General features: G+C 41.5%; 1 protein-coding gene across 1 annotated transcript in view; it reads left to right on the forward strand.

Moving 5' to 3' along the window:
• MED12L (mediator complex subunit 12L) overlaps nt 1–23,225 on the forward strand; it is a 322,140-nt gene that overhangs the window by 229,488 nt on the left and 69,427 nt on the right. The window contains exons 15-22 of the mRNA XM_026649916.1: nt 2,905–3,052; nt 3,652–3,770; nt 4,957–5,100; nt 5,932–6,095; nt 7,536–7,667; nt 16,444–16,671; nt 21,534–21,675; nt 22,617–22,737. Of these exons, the coding sequence (XP_026505701.1) occupies nt 2,905–3,052; nt 3,652–3,770; nt 4,957–5,100; nt 5,932–6,095; nt 7,536–7,667; nt 16,444–16,671; nt 21,534–21,675; nt 22,617–22,737 (1,198 nt within the window). The remainder of the gene's footprint in view (nt 1–2,904; nt 3,053–3,651; nt 3,771–4,956; nt 5,101–5,931; nt 6,096–7,535; nt 7,668–16,443; nt 16,672–21,533; nt 21,676–22,616; nt 22,738–23,225) is intronic.

The following is a 23,225-nucleotide window of genomic DNA, read 5'->3' on the forward strand; positions in this document are numbered from 1 at the left end:
TTCACCAAGGGCAAGTCATGCCTGACCAACCTGATTGCCTTCTATGAGGAGATAACTGGCTCTGTGGACATCGGGAAAGTGGTGGATGTGATATATCTTGACTTTAGCAAAGCTTTTGATAGTCTCCCACAGTATTCTTGCCAGCAAGTTAAAGAAGTATGGATTGGATGAATGGACTATAAGGTGGATAGAAAGCTGGCTAGATTGTCGGGCTCTATGGGTAGTGATCAACGGCTCGATGTCTAGTTGGCAGCCAGTATCAAGCGGAGTGCCTCAGAGGTCGGTCATGGGACCGGTTTTGTTCAACATCTTTATTAATGATCTGGATGATGGGATGAATTGCACCCTCAGCAAGTTCGCAGATGGCACTAAGCTGGGGAGAGAGGTAGATAGGCTGGAGGATAGGGATAGGGTCCAGAGTGACCTAGACAAATTGGAGAATTGGGCCAAAAGAAATCTGATGAGGTTCAACAAGGACAAGTGCAGAGTCCTGCACTTAGGAAGGAAGAATCCTATGCACTGCTACAGGCTGGGGACCGACTGGCTAAGTAGCAGTTCTGCAGAAAAGGATGGGGATTACAGTGGACGAGAAGCTGGATATGAGTCAGCAGTGTGCCCTTGTTGCCAAGAAGGCCAATGGCATATTGAGCAGTATTAGTAAGAGCATTGACAGCAGATCAAGGGAAGTGATTATTCCCCTTTATTCGGCACTGGTGAGGCCACACCTGGAGTATTGTGTCCAGTTTTGGTCCCCCCACTACAGAAGGGATGTGGACAAATTGGAGAGAGTCCAGCAGAGGGCAACGAAAATTATTAGGGGGCAGGAGCACATGACTTACGAGGAGAGGCTGGGAGAACTGGGGTTACTTAGTCTGCAGAAGAGATGAATGAGGGGGGATTTGATAGCCTTCAACTACCTGAAGGGGGGTTCCAAAGAGGATGGAGCTCGGCTGTTATCAGTGGTGGCAGATGACAGAACAAGGAGCAGTGGTCTCAAGTTGCAGTGGGGGAGGTCTAGGTTGGATATTAGGAAACACTGTTTCACTAGGAGGGTGGTGAAGCACTGGAATGGGTTACCTAGGGAGGTGGTGGAATGTCCATCCTTAGAGGTTTTTAAGGCCCAGCTTTACAAAGCCCTGGCTGGGATGGTTTAGTTGGTGTTGGTCCTGCTTTGAGCAGGGGATTGGACTAGATGACCTCCTGAGGTCTCTTCCAACCCTAATATTCTATGATTCTATGATGCCACCAGCCTCTGGCAACACAAACACTCCCTTCCAGGCCTCCACAGGACTTGCTCTCTCTCCACAGGTTAGCGATAGGCACACATCAACCCCCGAGTCTTCTGAGGATCCCTCTGGAGTGCCCAGCCTCTAATCTGCTGAACACTAACAGAAATCTCAAATTTGCTGCTCCCAAATGAATAGTACACATCACGTTACAAGATTCAATTGGGATCACTACTCAACTTCACATAGTGTGTGTGTGTGTGTGTGTGTGTGTGTGTGTGTGTACATACATGGAAAGTATGGAAAGTAAAAATATTGGAAGCAAATGGTTACAAATAAAATAAAATCATAACCCTGTTTCTAGAGCCTAAACTTAACTCACAAGGCATTCCTCGATCTCCTACAAGTTAGCTTGTCCCAAATACTTTCCCCAGCATTTTCAACTAGGCTGGCTGATATACTCCTTACATAATAGCAAGCCTGTTAGCAGCTTGTCATCACAGATTGAAGGATGCCAGGGTGTCTCTCTGCATCTCAAGGTACGCCAGACCAGACCTTTGATCTTCACCTGAAACCAGGATGCCCCCCAATCTCCTGTTGTTTTCCACTTCCTGTTAATTTCCTTCTGAAGTCTCCACAAGTTGTTCATTAGCATTTGACTCAGTATGCTAATCATAGGCACTGACTTTCCCTCTGCATGGTGGGTGCTCAATCCCCCCCCGCCCCTGGCCCCGCCTCTTCTCGCCCCTGTACTGCTCCCTTCCCGTCCCCATTCCATCCCCTTCCCCCAAGTTCCCGCCCCTGCCCTGTCTCTTTTCCACCTCCTCCCCTGAGCATGCTGCGTCCCCGCTTCTCCCCCTCCCTCCCGGAAAGTCCTAAGCACCTCCAAACAGCTGTTAGGCGGTGGGGGGCGGGGGAGGAGCAGGGACGTGGCGTGCTGGGGGCGGAGGAGGGGGGCGCTTGGCTGCGGGTGGGTGTGGAGCACACGCTAATTTTTCCCTGTGGGTGCTCCAGCCCTGGAGCACCCACGGAGTCGGCACCTCTGATGCTAATAGACTTCCATTGTAAGACACACAATACATAATGGTCCACCAGGGAGATAAACTTCTCCAGACAGAAGGTGGGAGACATTTATCTCAAAGCATGCTACTTTTGAGTGACCTGCCTTTAACTATAAGGCCTATACAACGTAATTTTCAGCATATATACATAACTACTCACGTATTTTCTGTACATACATCTCACAATGATTATGATGACCCACACTTTCTGTAGAGACCTTACATGACCCCTTTTGGTGAATCCAGGGGATCCCTGTGCCATTTGCCAGTTGGCATCAATAGGTTCTTGGGTCACAGGTTCATTAGGGCTTGTTTTTGCTTTTGAGATCTCGCTGCTCAGTATTCAGTATGGGAGAGGGTGAATAGGGAGAGTTGGCAAGGGCTAAAGTGAATACTGAAAAGTTCATATTTATGTATCTGTGTTTAAGTGATTTGAGTTTCAAAAATGCTATGCACCTGGCATCTCCAACCTTGGCAAAATTAATCTGTACTATGTAAGTAAATCCAGGTTGTACTTAGTGTTGGAAAGAGAATTAATTGTTTCTCCTTACTCCTTAATAGCAATCAACAAGAGAAAATGAAAGTTGTTTTATTTGCTTGCTTTGCTTGTTTCTCAGGATGAATCTTCTAGTCATGAATGTAACCAGCGCATGATTCTTCTTTATGGTGTTGGCAAAGAGCGTGATGAGGCAAGGCATCAACTGAAGAAGATTACCAAAGATATCTTGAAAATCCTGAATAAGAAAAGTACTACTGAAACGGGGGGTAAATACTGAGCTTTCCAGAGTCTGTAATGCATAATGTAGGGACTGTGTAGAGTGTTCTGGTTAGAGCCATGCAAAATGTATCATATAATTTGACTTTCTTTCCTTCATAATCAATCAACCAAATACTGGTACTACACCTACAGCATGAAATACCTAGAATAGATCTGCCTTATAACTGCACCAGTACAGTTAAAGTCATTTCAACTATATGTCTCTCTATCCATATTAATAACTTGGCTGTAAAAATTATGTTCAGGCTAAAATCTGGAATACAATATGTCAGCCTGGAAAGATTTATGTTTACTACCATTTTAGGAAAATTATTTAAATATTTTTGGCCCTTGCTAAATGTCTTTTTTTTTTCCTTAACACTTGAATGACTTTAAAATGTTTTTCCCCGAAGTTGCATCATGTTATATGCTGTGAAATGTTTTTTTCTAAGCGCAGTGGAAAACTGGTGTGAATGGTGTTTTATGTGGTCCTATAGAACCAAGCATTTACATTTTTTTTTTATTTTGCCTTTGAAGCAGTAAAAATGCAAAATTACATGGGCTCTGTTAAATATAAAATGACCAAAATAATGTTTTATCTGTTAAGTTGGGGATGAAGGGCAAAAAGCCAGGAAGAACAAACAAGAAGCATTTCCAACTCTGGAGACTGTGTTCACAAAACTGCAGCAACTGTCCTATTTTGATCAACATCAGGTGACATCTCAGGTACTACCTTTGTATAACATTGTAGCCATTTAAGTTGCGCTGTTTACATATCAAGTAGGAAGAAAATGATATAATAAAAAAATCTGATCCATACATAGTATTAATTTTTAATGCACTAGTACTTTAAAGGCAAGTGGAATGCTGCCTCAGTCTTTTTAAATACCTTCTCCAAATTGTTTATTTTGTATTGGCAAGATGTTAGCGAAGCTATTACTAATGTCATGAATATTATACAGTACGTATGAAATATTTGGAACTATTGCTATAATATTCAGCTATCTCTATGCATAGATTATTAATTGACTGTGTTGTATTTATTGCTCATTACTAAATTAAATGCTTCTTTTCAGTTCATCAGTTTTGTGCAGTATGCCACTCATTGGTCTAGGGTGCAAATTATCATTAACTATTTTTTTCATGAAAGATGGTGAAATCTTTTCCATGTTTCTGTTTAATATGCGTGTGTGAGAGAGCGAGCTAGAGAAAGAGAGAGATTAAATCTTCACTTGATTTTAATTTTTTTGTAGAATTTAAACATTTTTAGCTTATTTTTGCTTCTGCTATCAAAGCTACTTTAGTAAATAACTACAAAACACAAATAATGTGTGAATTGTTTTAAATTACATGTGGGCTTTCCACAGAGAGACTTTTATCAAGAACTGCAAATTTGTTTCCATTCAAAACATTCTAGTTTGTCAACATAGACTTTCAACATTTAGTGATAAAGTGATTAGTGCTGATTATCACTATAAAATGCCATTAATGCCAGTAACGTTTCCTTTAAATATATTTTTGAGATCGGCACCGAAAACAAATCATAAAAGAAAAGTGGGCATAAATTCAATAGATTTAAAAATCTTGTAATTGCAAAAATTAAGAATAAGTTGATCCATTTAGGCCACAAAGCAAATTAACACATTTTTTTGTCTTGTTTTTGCTGGCATAGAACACAAAACTGGGTCAGAATTGAATATACATTGTACTAAACCAGTAAACAAAAAACCTCTGCTCAGTTATCAGTTACTAGAGCATTGACATGTTGTAAGGTGCTTTTATTATCTGATGCTTTAGTAAACAGTTATCGAAAATCACTTACCTAAATTGATGTTAGAAGTGTTAATATTTAGGAAGAGAAATACTCCGTTGTTATAATGTTTTAATACACAGATGGTTTTTATTTTCACAGATCTCCAGTAATGTTCTAGAACAAATAACTAGCTTTGCTTCAGGTACATCATACCATCTTCCTTTGGCTCACCACATACAACTTATCTTTGATCTTATGGAGCCAGCACTCAATATCAATGGGCTTATTGACTTTGCTATACAGGTAACAAAGCGATTACTTTGTTCTTATGTATGCCAGGACAAAGCTATAATGTGATGTTTCCATAAATGGTAGGTGTCTAACAAGTAGGCTTGTAGTTTGTGTAACAAAGCCACATGCAGAACAGTGGCATGCTGCACAAAGAAACATATTGTGGTGTTCGAGTAGATTTTCCCCCTCACATTATAAATATGAAATTATTACCTTGATATTAAATGTTTATCTGACTGGCATGTGTCCGATGGGTAAGACACTGTCCTGGGAGTTAGGAGATCTGGATTCTTCTAGGTTTGGTGCTGTGTGACTTTGTGCAAATCACTTAACTACCTGTGCTTCAATTTCCCTACCTGTAAAATGGGGCTGCCAATACTTAACTTCCCTTTTGCAGTCCTTGGAGATCTGTGGATCAAACATGCTATATAAGAGCCTGTTGTTTGCAACCGTACTTTTATTTTTTTCTTAATAATTGGAGAATGTATTCCAATTGTCTTTAAAATGTGCTGTCGTTTTTGAAAAATAGCAATTCCAGAACATCTTAATCCAGAATGTCTTATTTAATATGGTTTCAATGTCTATTTTAATCTAAAGCACTTCTCTGTCTTATGCAACAGTTGTCTAGACACAAGAAACTTTCTACAGCTATGAAGAAAAATTCTTTGTGTGTTTTTTGTACTGTTTCAGTACTTTCCTCTTCTAACTTATTAAATAACAATTAATTTTAGCATATTATTGTGTGATGTTTCAGTATCTTTTCTCATTTATGATTCTTGGAAATGTTTTGTATAGCTTAATTTGGACAAGGATATTCAGTTCAGTATTTATCTTATACTTTAGCTATTAAATGAACTGAGTGTTGTGGAAGCAGAACTACTGCTGAAGTCATCCAGCCTGGCAGGAAGTTACACAACAGGATTATGTGTGTGCATTGTTGCTGTTTTACGGCGTTACCATGCCTGCCTAATTTTAAATCCAGAGCAGACTGCACAAGTTTTTGAAGGGTTTGTAGCTGCTGTATTTTTCTCTCTGTTTGTTTATGATGTACATAATTAAACTAAGAATATATTCAAATATATGTCAGCTGTATACATTGCATTGCATATAAATCATTTAAAAACCGTTTAAACTAGTGCAAAAATTCAGTTTGAATCGTTTATTTTGGTTAATCTTAAATCATTGAGGAATTGACTTAAGCTAACTTGATGACCTGCTTTTACACTGAAATAAGGATTTTACATCAGTGTAACTACATTTTTTTTAAATGAGTTATACACAATGCAATCATTTCTCTGCAGATTTTTGCAGTGATTTAACTAAACTGGTTTTAAATATTCTTTAAGATCTGAAGTGGTTGTCTGTCCTGTTAGCTATGGGTAGTTACAGAATGGTTCACTCAAAGGTAGCATACTGTTGTGGTTTTTTTGCTTTGTGTTACGGTAAGTGCCCAAGTGCTCCACTGTGTTGGGCACTATACAAACATCACATAGGACAGTCCTTGCCCCAAAAAGCTTACACCGTAAATAATGACTGGTACGCGTAGAACACACTGGCCTCTCAAGTGCAACAAAAAAGGGCGTAAAGTAGGTAATCATCCCGGTATAAAATCATTGATGCAGAGGATACTGTGGTCTTCCTCAACAGTGCCTTATTGACAATCACTGTAGACACAGGGAGAGCCAAATAACCTAGGAAATGTACGCTTCCATGTACTGTTACAGTGATATTAGCTGAAAACTGAATTCCATTCGTGCAAAGCCCAATTAAAATGTGAAATGTTTAGTCCTTCTTTGTGCACATTAAGATTATGCTGTGCTAGGTTAGTAATTGTTGCACACTTTTGCATCATTATTATTAGGGAAAAGGGCTGTAAATCTTTGATCTGTTTTCCATGGCCCTGATTGTGCAATGAGCTCTGTTTGGGCAGACCCCTGTGGCCTGTGTGGAGCCCTCTTGATGTCAGTAGGAATTCCCTTGTATGTAATTCGCTGCAGGATTGTGGCCCATATGTGTAAAATACTATGAGCACTTAACTATTTTCATTTTAAAATTGTGACAATAGGCTTCACATGAAACCCTTTATACCTATTGAGAATGCATTCACTTTGACTTTTCTATGGACATAGACCATTGTCTAGTTATTGGCATGGGTATGTTAATTTTATAATATTAAAATGTATAATTAGGTTTTAGAGAGACAAGGTGGACAAGGTAATATCTTTTCTTGGACCAAATTTGTTTGGTGAGAGAGGACAAGCTTTCAAGCTTATGCAGAGCTCTTCTTCAGGTCTGGGAAAGGTACTCAGAGAGTCACAGCTAAGTGCAAGGTGGAACAGGTTGTTAAGACAAGAAGTTAACATGTTGCAAGAGACTATTCAAGGTGAAATGGGCAGTTAAGTTTTCAAAAGTCTGAGTTGGAATTAATCTCTGATTTTTTTTTCCAGATTATGTGGTGTTGTCAAGCATGTTGTTAATCCATCAGAATGTTCTTCCCCAGAAAGATGTATTTTAGCTTACCTCTATGATCTCTATGTGTCATGTAGCCACCTGAGAAGCAAATTTGGGGACCTTTTCAGGTTAGTTGCACAAAGATGTTACAAACTTAAAATTAACTCTAGAAACTTCTAACAAGCAGACTTCTGCCTTTCTATATTGTATTAATTTAATTCAATTTATCTGCTCTTTAAAATGCACCTTTTCTACTTGCTGGTTTTCCTTTGCCCTACTTGTGAACCATTTTGCCTACACAGACTGTTTCAGGTTTGAAACAGGTCCTGATACTGCTTGAGTGCTCAGCACAGCAGGCATACCTTTGTGCCCACTGACACCCCATTGAAGTCAGTGGAGCTCCATGTGGGTACACAGATCCACCTGCATGGAGCTCAGGGCAGGACGGACCTATGTGGGTAGAAGTACACATATACAGAATAGCGATAATGCTAGCAAAGTAGTTTAATTCTGTTAATTGTGGTTTAGTTTTCATTAATTTAAGATCCTCCATAATATACTAGTACTGTAAATCTACTGTAATAACTACACCATCATTGAAAATAATGAAGGCTTAGCTGACACCACTACAGTACTCTGCTTACTAAATCTTTCATTAAAAATATGTAGAGACACATCAAAATGTGTGTGTGTGGTTTGCAAGGTGCTACATTGCAAACTTTCAGTTTCTTGTTCTAAACTGGAATCTTACTTTAGAAACCCCAAAGTCAGTATTTTTGGCTATTTTGAAAAAGACCTTTTATCTGTGCACTTGCTTATTATGAAAGTTACAAGTCAGCTTACTCACAATGTTTTCCCCATTTATCCTTGTGGTTTTGATCTGCATGTTTCATGTTTGAGGTTTGTATTACATAGTTATCTGAGAGAGTTCTCAGTAAGAGAACCTGTAGATGTTGTAAATGGATTTATAAATGCACGTGACCAAGATTTCTACAATGTTGCTTAGTAAAAAATTATGAAATATAGGGTAACTTCTTAACTACAGATGTGTCTAAATAAAATAGCTATACATTTATTCTACTGCTAACCCCATCCCCATATTTTTCAACTCCAAAAGCTGCAGCTTAATAGAGCATATAAAATGGCAACAGAAAAAACAAAACAACCCCCTCCCAAAAAAATCCCACAAACAAAAAAAATCTATTTTATTGATGTCTTATAATAATATTTTAAAATGGCATGCTAATAACATGGGAGTTCTAACTGCATCTGCACCCAGCACTTGTGTGACAGATTTTCCTGTCCAGTGTAATTAAAAAATGACTGATTTAATATACAAACCCTCTGAAGACTGGTAATTTATACAGGGGGTTCCTTAACTATAGCACTGCACACAAGGCACTAGCATTATAGTAGTTTAATCTTTGAAGGTGCCTTACTGTGTGTGACACACAATAGTTAACTACTTCCAATCACTCTTTCAGCTGCTTTCTACCACACTGCAGGTACCATTGGTTCCCTCTTTTAATAAATTTCAAAATATATTAAAATGCTGCATTTAAGAAAACATTCACTTTATACTTTGCTCTTACCTTCTCTCGACTTCAGGTTTTAAAGGTGGTTTCTCTGGTATCATCCTAAACAGTTGACATAAGGAAGCCTACTGGGGCTTCAAGACGTTTTTATTTACTAATGTTTACTACACTTCCTTTTTTTAAACTCTCTCTTCACATTTTTTTTATGATTCTGATCTTCTGACCACTCCCTCAGCATAACATGTTGTCAGAAATTCAGTTTACAAATCCATTGTATTAAGATATGGTTACCATTGTGACCATTAGGAAAGAAGAAGAATTCTGTTTTGTGTTCCAATCTGTAGAATAAATTTAGTATAAAATTTTTTGAAGTACCTAAGTCCCATTTTCCAAAGCACCTAAGAGGAAAGGCCATTTGAAAGTCAATGGGATTTAGGCTCCTAAGTGGTGTCAGTGCTTTTGAAAATGCTATCTGAGTTCCCTAATTGTCTGGTTATGGCCTCTTTCTGCACTGTATGTGTACCATACTTACGTTGTTTTTCAGGAAGCTAATGTGTTCCATAAGCCGGTTTTACATCTATTAACAAGGTTTGAGCTGATTCTGGCATTTATTAGATTATGGTCAGACTGTAGCTGGTGCTGCATGGCTGGGGGGATGGAATGTAATGAGCTTTCCCCCTTCTACCCACACCACTTGTGAAAGGGCCAGCCACAAAGCGACTGGTGAGTGAAGCCACCGCTATATGCTGCAATTCCAACAGTACTGGATTCTTTAAAGGGGCAGAGTGAGATGAGAACCATGTCCAGTGTAACTGGCCAGGCTCAAGAGGAACACATGCAGCCTACATTTTTAATGGACGGTAGAGCTAAGGCTGCAGCATGTCCTTCCTCTAAATCCCAGGAGGAATCCTGGCTGAGTCTTTCTGGGGATCCTACTACAAAGTGGGCCCCAACCTGCCAACATATAACAGAGTCTATAAGACATAATCTAGTCTTCGATCTCTAAGCAGCTCGCTAATGATTAGACGTGGAATAAGAAGCCCCATTTTCAGGAACGGCAAGCTACTTATCTCAAGGAGAGGAGTTTTGTTATTATTGAAAAAATAAATGCCAGATTTTCAGGTGAAAGTCATGAGGGCTTTTTTACCTTCTAAACGATGAGTTGTATGGAAGTAGAAGGATGGTGAGTGACAGCAAAGTTCTGTAGACTTCCAGTGAAGTTAAATGTGGACACAGGTACAAAGGCCGATTTTACAAAATGAATGAAAACAGAGATGATGGAGAGATGTTTTGTCAAATAAGTAGTGAAGTAAGTGGAATTGACATTCAGCATCTTCAGCAACTGGTGCTTCCCTCCTTACGTACCAAAGGAGTAGCTGGTTCTGCAGGGTCTGGATTATCCACCACCTCTGGTGGTGTACTTTTGGCTCCAAATTACATTAAACTCCAGTCTTATTACTTTGCTTCAGCGAAATGTGTGCCCAAGTTATAGTGCTGATTGATTGATTAATTCGTTCATTCATTGAAATGTATAGCTACTTCAAGCTATTCCATTCAATAAAATACACAAAATAATACAAAAAGGATGCACATGTAAATAACCACTCCAGCTCAGCCCACTTTCTCCTCAAAAGCTTAAGGGAAGAGAGAAAAGATTGACTTTACAGTTGTTTCTGTGGTGTTCATATTACTTTGGTGTCTCAAAAATTACAAGCCAATTACATCCCTTGTTGAACTACTGACTTCAGTGGAGTCGCATGAAGGATGATTTTGTTCCACCTAAGAACATAAGAATGGCCATACTGGGTCAGACCAATGGTCTACCTCTCCCAGTATCCTGTCATCCAACAATGACCAATGCCAGATTCTTCAAAGGGAATGAACAGAACGGGGCAACCATCAAGTGATCCATCCCCTGTCAACCAGTCCCAGTATCTAATAGTCAGAAGCTTAGGGACTGCAAGCCCAGAGCATGGGATTGTATACCTGACCATCTTTGCTAATAACCACTGATGGACCTATCCACCATGAACTTATCTAATTCTTTTTTTTAACCCAGTTATAGTTTTGTCCTTCACAACATCCCCTGGCAATGAGTTCCACAATTGACTGTACATTGTGTGAAGTATTTCCTTATGTTTGTTTTAAACTGGCTGCCTATTAATTTCATTTGGTGACCCCTGGTTCTTGTTTTATGTGAAGGGGTAAATAACACTTCCTTATTCACTTTCTCCATGCCATTTATGATTTTATAAACTTCTATCATATCCCCCCTTAGTTGCCTCTTTTGCAAGCTGAAAAGTCCCAGTCTTTTTAATCTCTCCTCATATGGAAGCTGTTCCGTACTCCTAATAATTTTTGTTGCCCTTCTCTGTATCTTTTCCCATTCTAATATATCTTTTTTGAGATGGGGTGACCAGAACTGCATGCAGTATTCAATTGGTGGGGGTACCATGGATTTAGATAGTGGCATTATGATATTTTCTGTTTTATTATCTATCCCTTTCCCGATGGTTCCTAACATTCTGTTAGCTTTTTTGACTGCCACTGCATATTGAGCGGACATTTTTGGAGATCTATCTACAATGACTCCAAGATCTTTCTTGAGTGGTAACAGCTAATTTAGACCCCATCATTTTGTATATATAGTTGTGATTATGTTTTCCAATGTGCATTACTTTACATTTATCAACATTGAATTTCATCTGCCATTTTGTTGCCCAGACACCCAGTTTTGTGAGATCCCTTTATAAGTCTTTCTAGTCTGCTTTGCACTTAGGCTGTCTTGAGTAGTTTTGTATCATCTGCAAACTTTGCCACCTCACTGTTTTACCCCTTTGTCCAGTCGAACAACACTGGTTCCAGCCCAGATACTAGGGTAACACTGCTATTTACCTCTCTCCATTCTGAAAGCTGGCCATTTATTCCTACCCTTTTGTTTCCTATCTTTTATCCTGTTATCGATCTGTGATAGGACTTTCCCTCTCCCAGGACTGCTTAGTTTGCTTAAGAGCCTTTGGTGAGGGACCTTTTCAAAGGCTTTCTGAAAGTCCAAGTCCAAGCTTGATTTTTGATACTTTTTTGTATTTTTTTTAAAAAGCTGCTATTCGTCCTCTCTTTTCATTGGTTTCCCTATGATTAGAGAATACTTTGAATAATGTGACTCTGTGTTGCCAGAGGTCTGGATTTCCTAGTGTGGATCCCATTTGCACTGACAGAGATGACAGCAACTGATAAACCAAAAGACTCATGGAGCTTGTCTCTGTAGGATATCATTTAACACCATAGAGACGTAGAGCAATTACCCTTTAAACTGTTTCTGGCTGTGGAAGAGGTAGTGATGTTTTTCAAGAGAAAAAAGGCAAAAATCCACAAAAAATTGTTACTGATGGTTCCTTGTTTCTAGTAGCCACCTTGACCCTCTCAGTATATCTGTCCCCCCAGCCTGAGTTTTGGCAACAGCTCCTGGGGATGGGCAGTCTTTTTGCACTGAGGCGTCATCTATGCTTAGAAGTTAGGTCAACATATACCTATGGCACTCAGTGATGTGAAAAATTCACACAGAAAAACCCCTTCCATCACTATAAAAAGTGTCTAAACTATGGCACTAGTGGCATAGCTGTGCCACTGTAGCACCCGTAGTGTAGACATGGTCTCAGATTCAGTGCCTTTCTGCCTTTCACAAGAGGTCAGAAACTCCTCTTCCTGGTCTTTGAGAATGGACCACAGTAAAAATCCCAAGAATAACTTACAACCTGAAATATATTAAATGAAAACAAGTTTGTTAGAAAATGGAGTTTAAAATTAAATTGGCGCTAAACAGTACTAAACTACACTCAGCCTCTGGTAGGCAGACAAAAACCTTATTTGCAGGAGAAATTAAATGCTCACACCATTAGAAAATTCCTACTTCTGAGGATATGCCTTCACTGCAGAGTTAACCTAGGTGGTTGTCCCTGGGTTAGCCTACCCCGGGTGTGAGGAGCCACACCACAATGCCACACCCACGTTACTGTGTCCTCATTGGTGCTGCACTCACCCATGTGTGTGTTACTAGAACTTCTGGGGGCATGTCCCATGGTTCTTTGTGCTGCTGTATTAAGCTAAGCCACTCTGATTCTTTCCAGTGAATTATGGGACAACTTGTCTGTCTTTCTGGGAATGTGGAGGAATTATGGGAAGCCACTGGAGGACTATCAGCACTCCAGTAGTTTAGCTACATCCTCACTGCAAAGTGGCTGGGTTAGCAGCCTGAATAATAACCTCACTCAGCCTTTAGCCCCAAACAAGCTAGCTAGCCTGGGGAAACACTAAACTTGGGTCAGGTTTTTGTGTATATACAGGATGGGGGTTAGGGGCAACACCCAAATAAGAGCCTGGGTTAACTTTGCATTGAAGACATACCCTGAGGGATTTGCTGTGTTTGATCCCAATGTCTGACCTCCATTTCCTTGATGATCACACCCATCTCTCAGGTGAAAACTACATTTCTGACCCAGTAATACTTCTGATCTGGTGACTTCTTCACCAACTTGTGTTAGATCCTATTTCCTTTGTAGTTTCACCAAAGTTGCACCAATTTAGTTAATCAGTGCAACCCTCTTTAATTGACTTGAGTGTTTTATGTCAAATCAGATTACACTAAATTGGCATAAGGAATTCATAAACTGATTTCTGAATTTAGTTAAATTTACTCATGTAAATAAGGCCTTAAATATGGAATCATAACCAGCACCTCTTTAATTAATGCAAATGTCCTCTTGATCCTTTTGCATATACAATTATCTGATTTCTTCACACAATGGCTTCTCTCCTGCTGAAGAAGGTCCATTAACATGTTACTATCCCAAGCCTAGACTGTCTCTCTATCTTTTGTGTTTATTGTTAATGTAATAAGAGCATGACATTCTCATACCCTCTTTCTATTTATTGATTCTGTCAGCCAAGAAATCATAGATGATATCTAGTTCACTGTGTCAATAATTAAAAAGTTATTGTCAAATATGTCGTCTTTCTAAGGTGTTGAGATTTTTTTATTTTAAAAAGAATGTAGGTAGGATCCTGATATTTCTTACCACTTAAGTAATCCCTCACCCTGATGCACACTCTAGTTCACTCAGTGTGTCATGAAATGTAAAGGAGGAATAGCAGTCTTCTGAAGCAGCATCAGCATATGTTTACAAGGCACGTTGTATAAAGTGAATACTCTCTGATTCATCTGGCTGCTCAGGCTTTGAATAAACATATCACAAAGCTGGTTTGGGAACTTGTCAGTTTATATGAATTGCAGGAAAACTTTAGTCAAATTGGCTGTGTGCTACCTGGGTTTGTCAGACTCTCTGTAAAAACACCACAGCTTTCTGAAACAATGTACAGAAGAGTAATCCAAGTAGGGTGAATTTGCTTGTGTGCATAAGCGATGTGTGAACCACTGGCTGGTGGAAGCTAGCTCATAGCCCCGCCTCTTCCACCCCTCCCCCCCAGAGCCCAGAGGCCCCCTTTGCAGCTGCTGGCTCCCGCCCCAGGCTAGTGCCCCCAGCCCCGGAGGGCAGGGAGACTGGAGCCGGGCCAAGCTGGAAGCAGGAGGGCTGTTTTGTGAGGCACAGCCTTCCCCAGCGTATGATACCCTCCACCCATGCTTGTGTGTTCCAGTGCCTCCTAGGGAAATATGATAGACTTTCTGGGATTTAACAATATATCTACTAGCTCTGCGAGTAATAGGGTTACCATATTTCCTCATTAAAAAAAGAGGACACTCCCTGGGGCCCTGGCCCTGCCCCTTCCCCGGCCCTGCCCCAACTCCGCCCCGGCCCTGCCCCAACTCCGCCCCCTCCCCTGAGTGCCCCGCATTCCCCCTCCTCCCTCCCAGCCGCGAAACAGCTGCCCGAGCGCTACCGGCTTCACTGTTTGCCGGGCAGCCCCCAGACCTCCAGACCCTGCGCCCCCGGCTGGGCGCTTCCCCTCCCGGGCTCCGGCTGCGCTGGGGAAGCGCCCGGCCGGGGGCGCAGGGTCTGGAGGTCTGGGGGCTGCCCGGCAAACCGTGAAGCCGGTAGCGCTCGGGCAGGTCGGCTCTTCAGCTACACAGAGCTGAGGTGTCTGGGGGGAGCAGCAGCAGCCGCCGCGGGGGAATCTGCCTGCAGCTCGCAGCCTGCGGGAGCCGCAAGGTAAGCAGGGGACTGGGGCAGGGATGCCGGCAAAGCTATTTTCCCGGACATGTTTGGCTTTTTGGCAATTCCCCCCGGACGGGGATTTGAGGACCAAAAAGCCGGACATGTCCGGGAAAAAACGGACGTATGGTAACCCTACCTAACTGCCCCCCAGGACTCCACCCCCTACCTAAGCCTCCCTGCTCCTTGTCCCCTGACTGCCCCCTCCTGAGACCTTCCCCCCCATCCTAACTGGCCCCCTAGAACCCTATCCCCTACCTGTCCCCTGACTGCCCCAACCCTTATCCACCCCAGACAGACACCAGGGACTCCCACGCCCCATCCAACCACTCCCCACCCCCTGACAGCCCCCTCCGAACTCCCGACCCATCTAAACCCCTCTGCTCCCTGTCCCCTGACTGCCTCCTCCTGGGACCCCTGCTCCTAACTGCCCTCCAGAACCCCACCCCCTCCCTAAGCCTCCCTGTTCCTTGTCCCCTAACTGCCCCCTCCTGAGATCACCCCCCACCCTAACTGCCCCCCTAGGACCCTACCCCCTACCTATCCCCTGACTGCCCAAAACCTTACAACCCCAACCCCCAGACAGCCCCCCCGAACTCCCGACCCATCCAACCCTCCCCCTGCTCCTTGTTTCTTGACTGCCCCCTCCAGAACCTTCCTGCCCCTTCTCCGACCCCCTGGCCCCCTTACCGTGCTGCTCAGAACAGCGTGTCGGGCTCCACGCGCAGCCCGACACGCTGCTGCGCCCCCCCACGGAGCACATATCCCGGTTCCCGCCCTCGCAGAGTGCTGCTGAGCGGCGCGCTGGGCAGGGGGAGGAGCTCCAGACTGCCGGAAGCCCGAACGTCCGGCGATCTGCGAATGCAGGGAGGGAGTGAATGATCTCAGCTGCAGGGGAGAGGAGGGGGAAGCGGAGGACGGGCTCTCTCTGGCTGCCAGAGCCCAGTGCAAGTGGCACCATCTGGCCGGCTGCCCTGTCAGCCGCGCGCGCTCTGCATGGGGGGGAAGTCTGGACATTTACAAATAGCCTCCAGACGCTATTTTTAACTCAGAAAAGCCGGACATGTTTGGGGGAATCCAGACGAATGGTAACCCTAATGAGTATTATTTGGTGGCCATTTTGTTTTAATCTGCATAAATATTTCAACAACCCAGGAGAAGTGAATAATATTTTTGTCTCTCCTTCTGTTTTTAACCCTTAGTAGTGCTTGTTCAAAGGTAAAGCAAACGATATACAGCAATGTACAGCCCTCGAACTCCAACTCGTTATGGGATCCAGAGTTCATGTTGGATTTTATCGAGAATCCCTCTGCTCACAGCATCAACTACTCAATGCTAGGCAAGATCCTGAATGACAATGCAGCCAATCGCTACAGCTTTGTCTGTAATGCACTAATGAATGTGTGTATGGGGCACCAAGATGCAGGAAGGTAAGAGAAATTGATTCAGAAATAGAACTATGGAAGTAGTCGAAATAAGTGTTAGTGCTGCAGTGAAATGAAGTATCTGAGATATTATTAGAGCTAACGGGCTGTTCATGTGCATGTTTTCCTTCCTTCCTTCCTTCCTCTTTTTTGACTCCCTTTGTATCCTTTTGGTATTCTCTTCATTGACAGATTTCCTCTTTCTCGCCACTTCAGTGTTGCACTGTTCTTTTGAATGGGTTTCCTTTCACCTAGACTGCATCAGACTGGTTTGCATAACATTACAAGGGTTAATAACAAATGGTTTACTGCAGGTGTAGGCTTATATGATTCTGAGACTGGATTGCTATCTCAGCACAATCATCATCACACCCTGATAGTATCCTCGTTGTCAAGGAATGTTGAGTACCAGATCAGTTCCTTCCCCAGATGAACTATATTATTAATTAATTGAATTATGGAACTCCTAGCGACAGTATGCTGTTGAGGCCAAGTACTTAGTAAGTTTAAAAGAGGGATTGGACATTTAAATGGTTAACAAGAACATCCAGATTTGTTATAGCTAATTCATTAAAGAAGAATTTTGGAAGGGAAATAAAATTTCATGCTTTAGAGTTTAAACCATTCTCCAACTACTAAGGATTAGGATGAGACATGCATGTGGGTCACATTATCCCACAGCTGCCTGCTATGGGGCTTTTTATACCTTCCTCTGAAGCATCTAGTGCCGGCTGATGTCGAGACAGGATGCTAGACTAGATGGACCCTGGGTCTGAACCAGTCTGGCATTTCCTATGTTCCTATTGTTCCATGGTATCTGGTCTCTAAATGGAAAGTACCTGTGACAGCAGAGAAGAAAATGGACCGATGTTCCTGTCAGCTCAGTCTTTCAAGATAATGACTAGTTCTTGTAGAGAAGGCTTTAAGGGACTATCATAGTGCTTCCCAGCCTTTTCTGGTGATGTATCTTTGCAATAGGCTGGTTAATGATAGGGACCTTTTCCTTCTCTCTCCTGGCACTTTGCCACCATCTTTTTCTTTGTCTGGTTTCTTTCTCTTGTCTGTTTCTTTCTCTGTTTTTACCTCATCTCTCTCTCTCTCTCCCTCCCCCCCCCTTCTCTGGCTATGTCTTTGCTACGAGCTAGGGGTGTGGTTCCCCTGTTTGTATACACATACTCATGCTAGCTTTCATCCCGCTAGTGTGGATATAAATAACAGCGTGCCTGCAGCAGCACTGGTAGCAGCAGCAGAGGCATGGCTCAGCCATGCTGAGTACAAACCTTTCTGAAACCGGTGGGCATGTATTCTGCACTGCCATGCTACTGTGGCCACACTACTCTTTATACTTAGGCTAGCTCAATGAGAGCTAGCCCGAATATGTGTACACAAGCAAGAGACTCTAACCTCAGCTCGTAATGTAGACATGGCTTCTCTCTCTTTTTAATTGTTCAGCTGCCGTAGGGATCAATGTGAGAGCAAAAAAGGAAGATAGGTGGCTTTCAAAGAACCTTCTCTGTATTACCCATAGCCACAGCTGTGTATTTTAGTTGGAAGAGCAGATCCAATACCATGCACCTTTTCAACCTCCTGCACACAGACGTCTTCCTCTGTGTGCCCTGCCCTTTATGCCCCACCTGAGAGTTTGGGATCCTCCACGTGATAACACATTGAAGGACTGCTATTGAAAGATCACCGTTACAGTGATCATTTCAGCATCCACAAAGAACACACTAAACTCAAATTACTTTATTAAAAGAAGAAGAGTTGCCAAAAGTGTTAGATTTTGTGGGACAAAACACTGTTTTTTCCCATCTCATTAAAATTATCCTTTGACACCCCAAATTTGGTCCTAGGATTTTTATTCCAAATCAAGCATACCTCTTCTAGGACAGAACAGAAAGATCTTCTATGTGATGATTTCGTTTACTATTGTCCTTTATGACAAACAATAATTGTCTCATTTATCCTTGCATTTTGGCATGGCCTTGAAGAGCTCTTCATGTCTGGACCTCATTTAGAGATCAGGTTTATCATAATGATTAGTTTTTTCTTCTCACCATTACGTCCTTTTCTTAGGATCTCTAACAATGGGAAAATTGTAAAACTATTCCTTCTATCCAAAAATAGCATTGGATTTCCTTGTTGGACTTGTTTTTCTTAATTATCTGTTCTCCAAACCCCATAATGCAGGTAGAGAAGAGCCTGAATTTATACATCTGGATTTCAACTCCAGTTCCCTCAAAATCAGAATGGTTGAGATGGAGTTCTGGTTTGACTCCTATTAAGAACACTTAATCAAGAATTCAGTTAGAATTCAGGGCAGATGATAAACTTTCCATGTTCAAGGTTGTTCAGATTTAATTCTGACCGTTATCTAATTCAGATATTGAAAGCTGTCATCCTCAAGGTCTGAGACTCTCTAACAGGGTTAACCATATCATCATGAGTGAATTTAAGTAGTATCTTGGATTTTGGAGTCATTATGAAATACAATGTGCAATATCTATTCCTCTAACTTCTTATAGATATCATTTCCACCCATCAGTCTTTCTCCTTCATCCTCCTTCGCTTTGGTAAAGCTACTGAAAAGTCACTGATGGATTAAGGAAGAGAGGGAATTATCGGCTACGCTTCATAGCAGGAATCTTTTTCCCTTTCTGAGTGACACTCACATAGTAGATCATTCCTTCTCTTCCTCCCTAAAGAGCATATTGATATTTTGTCATGTTACCCTCCAAAACTCAGTCTGAGGCAGTCTAGGCAACTGAGGGAGTATTGGCAATGTGGAGTGACGAAAAGGGATTAAGTCAATGAGAAGGAACACACCAAGGTTACCAAGGGAGTTTCCCTCTGGAAGGAAAAAAGGAACCCAGCCCAGGATGAATAACCCACATTTCTTCTCTCTTAACCAGTCAACATGGCTCTTAACATTGCACTGAATCAAAATTAATTTAATCTGTATGTAATCCACAAAGTGACAATGACACACTTGATTTTGTGTCCCCTTGCTCCTAAATCAGGAGAATTATTCTAGCTACATTGCAGTGAGGCATGGTTTTCCTTACAGTTGCTAGCTGGAAGAATGTCAATGGTGGCCTAGGATTTTTGGGGTCCTGTGCAAGATGGTTTCTTAATTTAGCTTTTGTTACAATATGGTTCATTTTTGAGGGGACGATTTTGTACCTTGAACAAGGCTGGAGCTCTTCTCCCCATGCCACCACTGCAGGAGTTTCAGTGTCACCTGGAAGGGGGAGCAGAGCACTTGTCATTGTGGGGTGGAGCCAGGAAGGGTTGTATCCCTAAATTCACCTTTCGTGGTTGGTCAGCAGGTGGGAGAAGGTGATTGAATCATGCTGGAGGAGACAGCTGATAAAGGAGGTGTGATTTACCAGGGTACAATCCAGACTAGTGAGTAGCTGTGTCAACCCTGCCCTCTAACCTGTGGTGCCCTTTTATACTGCTTTGCTGCTGTAACCTCCACTGGGGACTGCTATGAACAGCCACCAGCTTACAAGTCTCTCTCAGCTATGTCTGCATGTGTGCTGCAGCCAGCCAGTCACACCTTGGCTCTTACCAGCCTTGACTACACAGCAGGGTGACCCCAACACCTCCCCAATCTTCTATTTCCCCCCAGATATGTATGTCCTGTACTGCCCAGCTGTCTCCTGGACAGTACAAGTTTATGTGACGTCCATTATAGTTTTAACAGAAATAACAAATGGAGTTTCCGAAACACTTAAGTTTAAACACACTGGATTAGATAAAACAGTAAAACAAGTTTAAAGAGAGATTTTGAGTGAGTACAAGTAATGAGGCATAAATGGTTACAAGAAAATAAAGTTAAAATGCTACTGGTGCCCAACTTAAGAAACTACACCTCTACCCCGATATAACGCTGTCCTCGGGAGCCAAAAAATCTTATCGCGTTATAGATGAAACCGTGTTATATCGAACTTGCTTTGATCTGCCAGAGTGCACAGCCCCGCCTGCCCCGGAGCGCTGCTTTACCGCGTTATATCCGAATTCGTGTAATATCGGGGTAGAGGTGTATATCAGATTTTAAGAAAATTTCTCACCATATGCTTTCAGCAGTCTTACTGACCAAATCCTCTAGGTCAGGACCCCTTCTCCCAGAATCCAGTGAAGGCTTCTTCCTCTGTTGCTTCAGGTGTGGCAAATCGATGGGCAGGGAGAGAGGAGGGGTGCCTTGGGGTGTTTGTCCCTCCTTTTTGTAGTGTCAGTCTCCCTCTTGAAAAGCATTTTTAGCTGAGATTCAGGAGACAGACAGATTCTTCCTATGTGGAAGAATATTCCTTGATGTGTTTTTCTCTGTTTTTCTCTCTGTTTGAACGTCCTTTGTCTCCCATACCTAGCTGATTACTCTGCTTAATGCTTAAATGCAAATTAAGCAGAGCACACATTCCTTTCGTTGAGACAGACCTGTTTGCCAGCCTCGGTTTGGAATATGTGTTAATAACACCATATAGTAGAATATTATAACTTCACATACAATGTAGCTACACATATTTTATCAGGAAAATATTGACCAGCAAATTATAAGTTTTCAAATGATACCTTAAAAGTCCTAACTTGAACCAAGATTATTATGACAGGGTGTAGTGTGTGGACATGGGTACATTCTGTCACAGGAGGATCTCTACAAAATGCAGTGCCTTTTGCAACAGCACATTAAACTGGGCACAATGCATGTACCAAATGTTGTAGTTAGCAAGAATAGGTGTCCACAACTGGAGAGCCCTAGATGAAATCTGAAATATAGGTCTTGACATAAACTTTTATTTATCTCTGAAATATTTATTGCTAATGAGCATTTTTCTTCTGTTAACTTGTTTTCTCTTGTCTTCTAGAATTAATGACATAGCTAACCTTTGCGCAGAGTTGACAGCATGCTGCACGGTGCTAAGTTCAGAATGGTTAGGAGTTCTAAAGGCTCTTTGCTGTTCTTCAAATCATGTCTGGGGTTTTAATGATCTGCTTTGCAGTGTGGATGTAAGTTCAATGTATTTTGAAATATAAGTACCAGTTAAACATATCTTTCTTAAGTTGCCTCTAGAAGACCCATCACATAGTATCTAAACACTATATATTGTTGAACAGGGTTTTTGAACTGTATCTGTTTATCTCTTCAAAGCATCTTCTGAAACTCCTGAATTATGTTTCTGCATTTTCATTGTTTCATTCAAAATAAAATATAGGCTACATATAGAGTGGTATTTTTACTCAAATACATTTTTTTCTCATTGCACTACTTTAGTGCTATAGGTTATGGGAGGTACCTTGTGAAAGAGACAGGCAGATACCTACAAGACTATCTTACTTCTCAATCACTGTTTCCGTGAATTGAACAGTCCCACTCTTAAATAGCCTGCCTCTGGGCTGGCACTTAGTCATAAGGGTGTAATACACTTCATTGATCCTAACTCAGCTGCTGTAAATTGTCAGAGCTCCATTGAAGCCGGTGGGGTTATGACAGTTTCCATCAGTGAAGGACCTGGCTTGATATATTTATGCTAGTACTTTAAAAGATTGGTTTATTCTTTGACCATGCATATTCAAGGATGGCTGTGTACATCTAGGGTTTTTCTTGCTTTGTGCTAGCTGCTGAGGAGTGAATATGTATGCCACCAATTTCTAATTAAAGATAACATCTGTTCCATCTTTTATAAATCAATTTGTCTCCTATTCATTTAATTAAAATTAATGTATGAAGAAAAAAAATCAGTACATTTTGTAATTAATTTAAATCAATAGAAGATTGCCATTGAAAATATTTAGGAGGTGCATTAAAAAGTGGAGGAAGCTGCTTATTTGTGATAATTTTACTCTTCGTTGGTAAGCCAAGTTTGCTTTTATATCTTGGTCATTAATCACAGCAATGAAGATTTGTGTATCGTAACGTGAAAGCATTCCAGTGTTGTTTTTCTTTCAAGGTGAGTGACCTTTCATTCCATGATTCACTGGCCACTTTCATTGCTATACTGATAGCCCGGCAATGTTTTTCTCTGGAGGATGTAGTTCAGCATGTTGCACTTCCCTCTCTCCTTGCAGCAGGTAAGAAAATATCAATCCAGACACTGCAAACTTTGTAATGTTTTGTTTTTAAAAACTTTTTTCTTTCTGTTGATTGCAATACTTTACAACTCATTCTGAAACAACTTTCTGATGCAGAATGCTACTGCAGCATGTGATGGCCATGGCCAGGATACTCTCTCTATATGTTTGTAACAGACTGGTCCCATAAGTAGTACTAATATCAGGGTGAATCAAAGAATCTGTGTTTGATAAATGATATAAAGGTCTCATAAAATGCATTCTACTTCTTTGACAACACCATCCTTCTCCCTATTATCCAGGTCCCCTATCTCCATATGATATGACTTTTTTGTCTCTTGCACACAACACATCCAGAGAATTGCCAAAGCATGTCAGTTCTTCTTTCACAACATTTCAGAAATCGAACCCTTCCTTCCTGCCCCCACAACTTAAAATTCTCATCTGTATCTTGGTTACCTCCAGCCTCAACTACTGATATCACTTTC

Source organism: Terrapene carolina, unplaced genomic scaffold (assembly GCF_002925995.2).
Source record: "Terrapene carolina triunguis isolate 2854851 unplaced genomic scaffold, T_m_triunguis-2.0 Scaffold88, whole genome shotgun sequence".
Classification (NCBI taxonomy): Eukaryota; Metazoa; Chordata; order Testudines; family Emydidae; genus Terrapene; species Terrapene triunguis.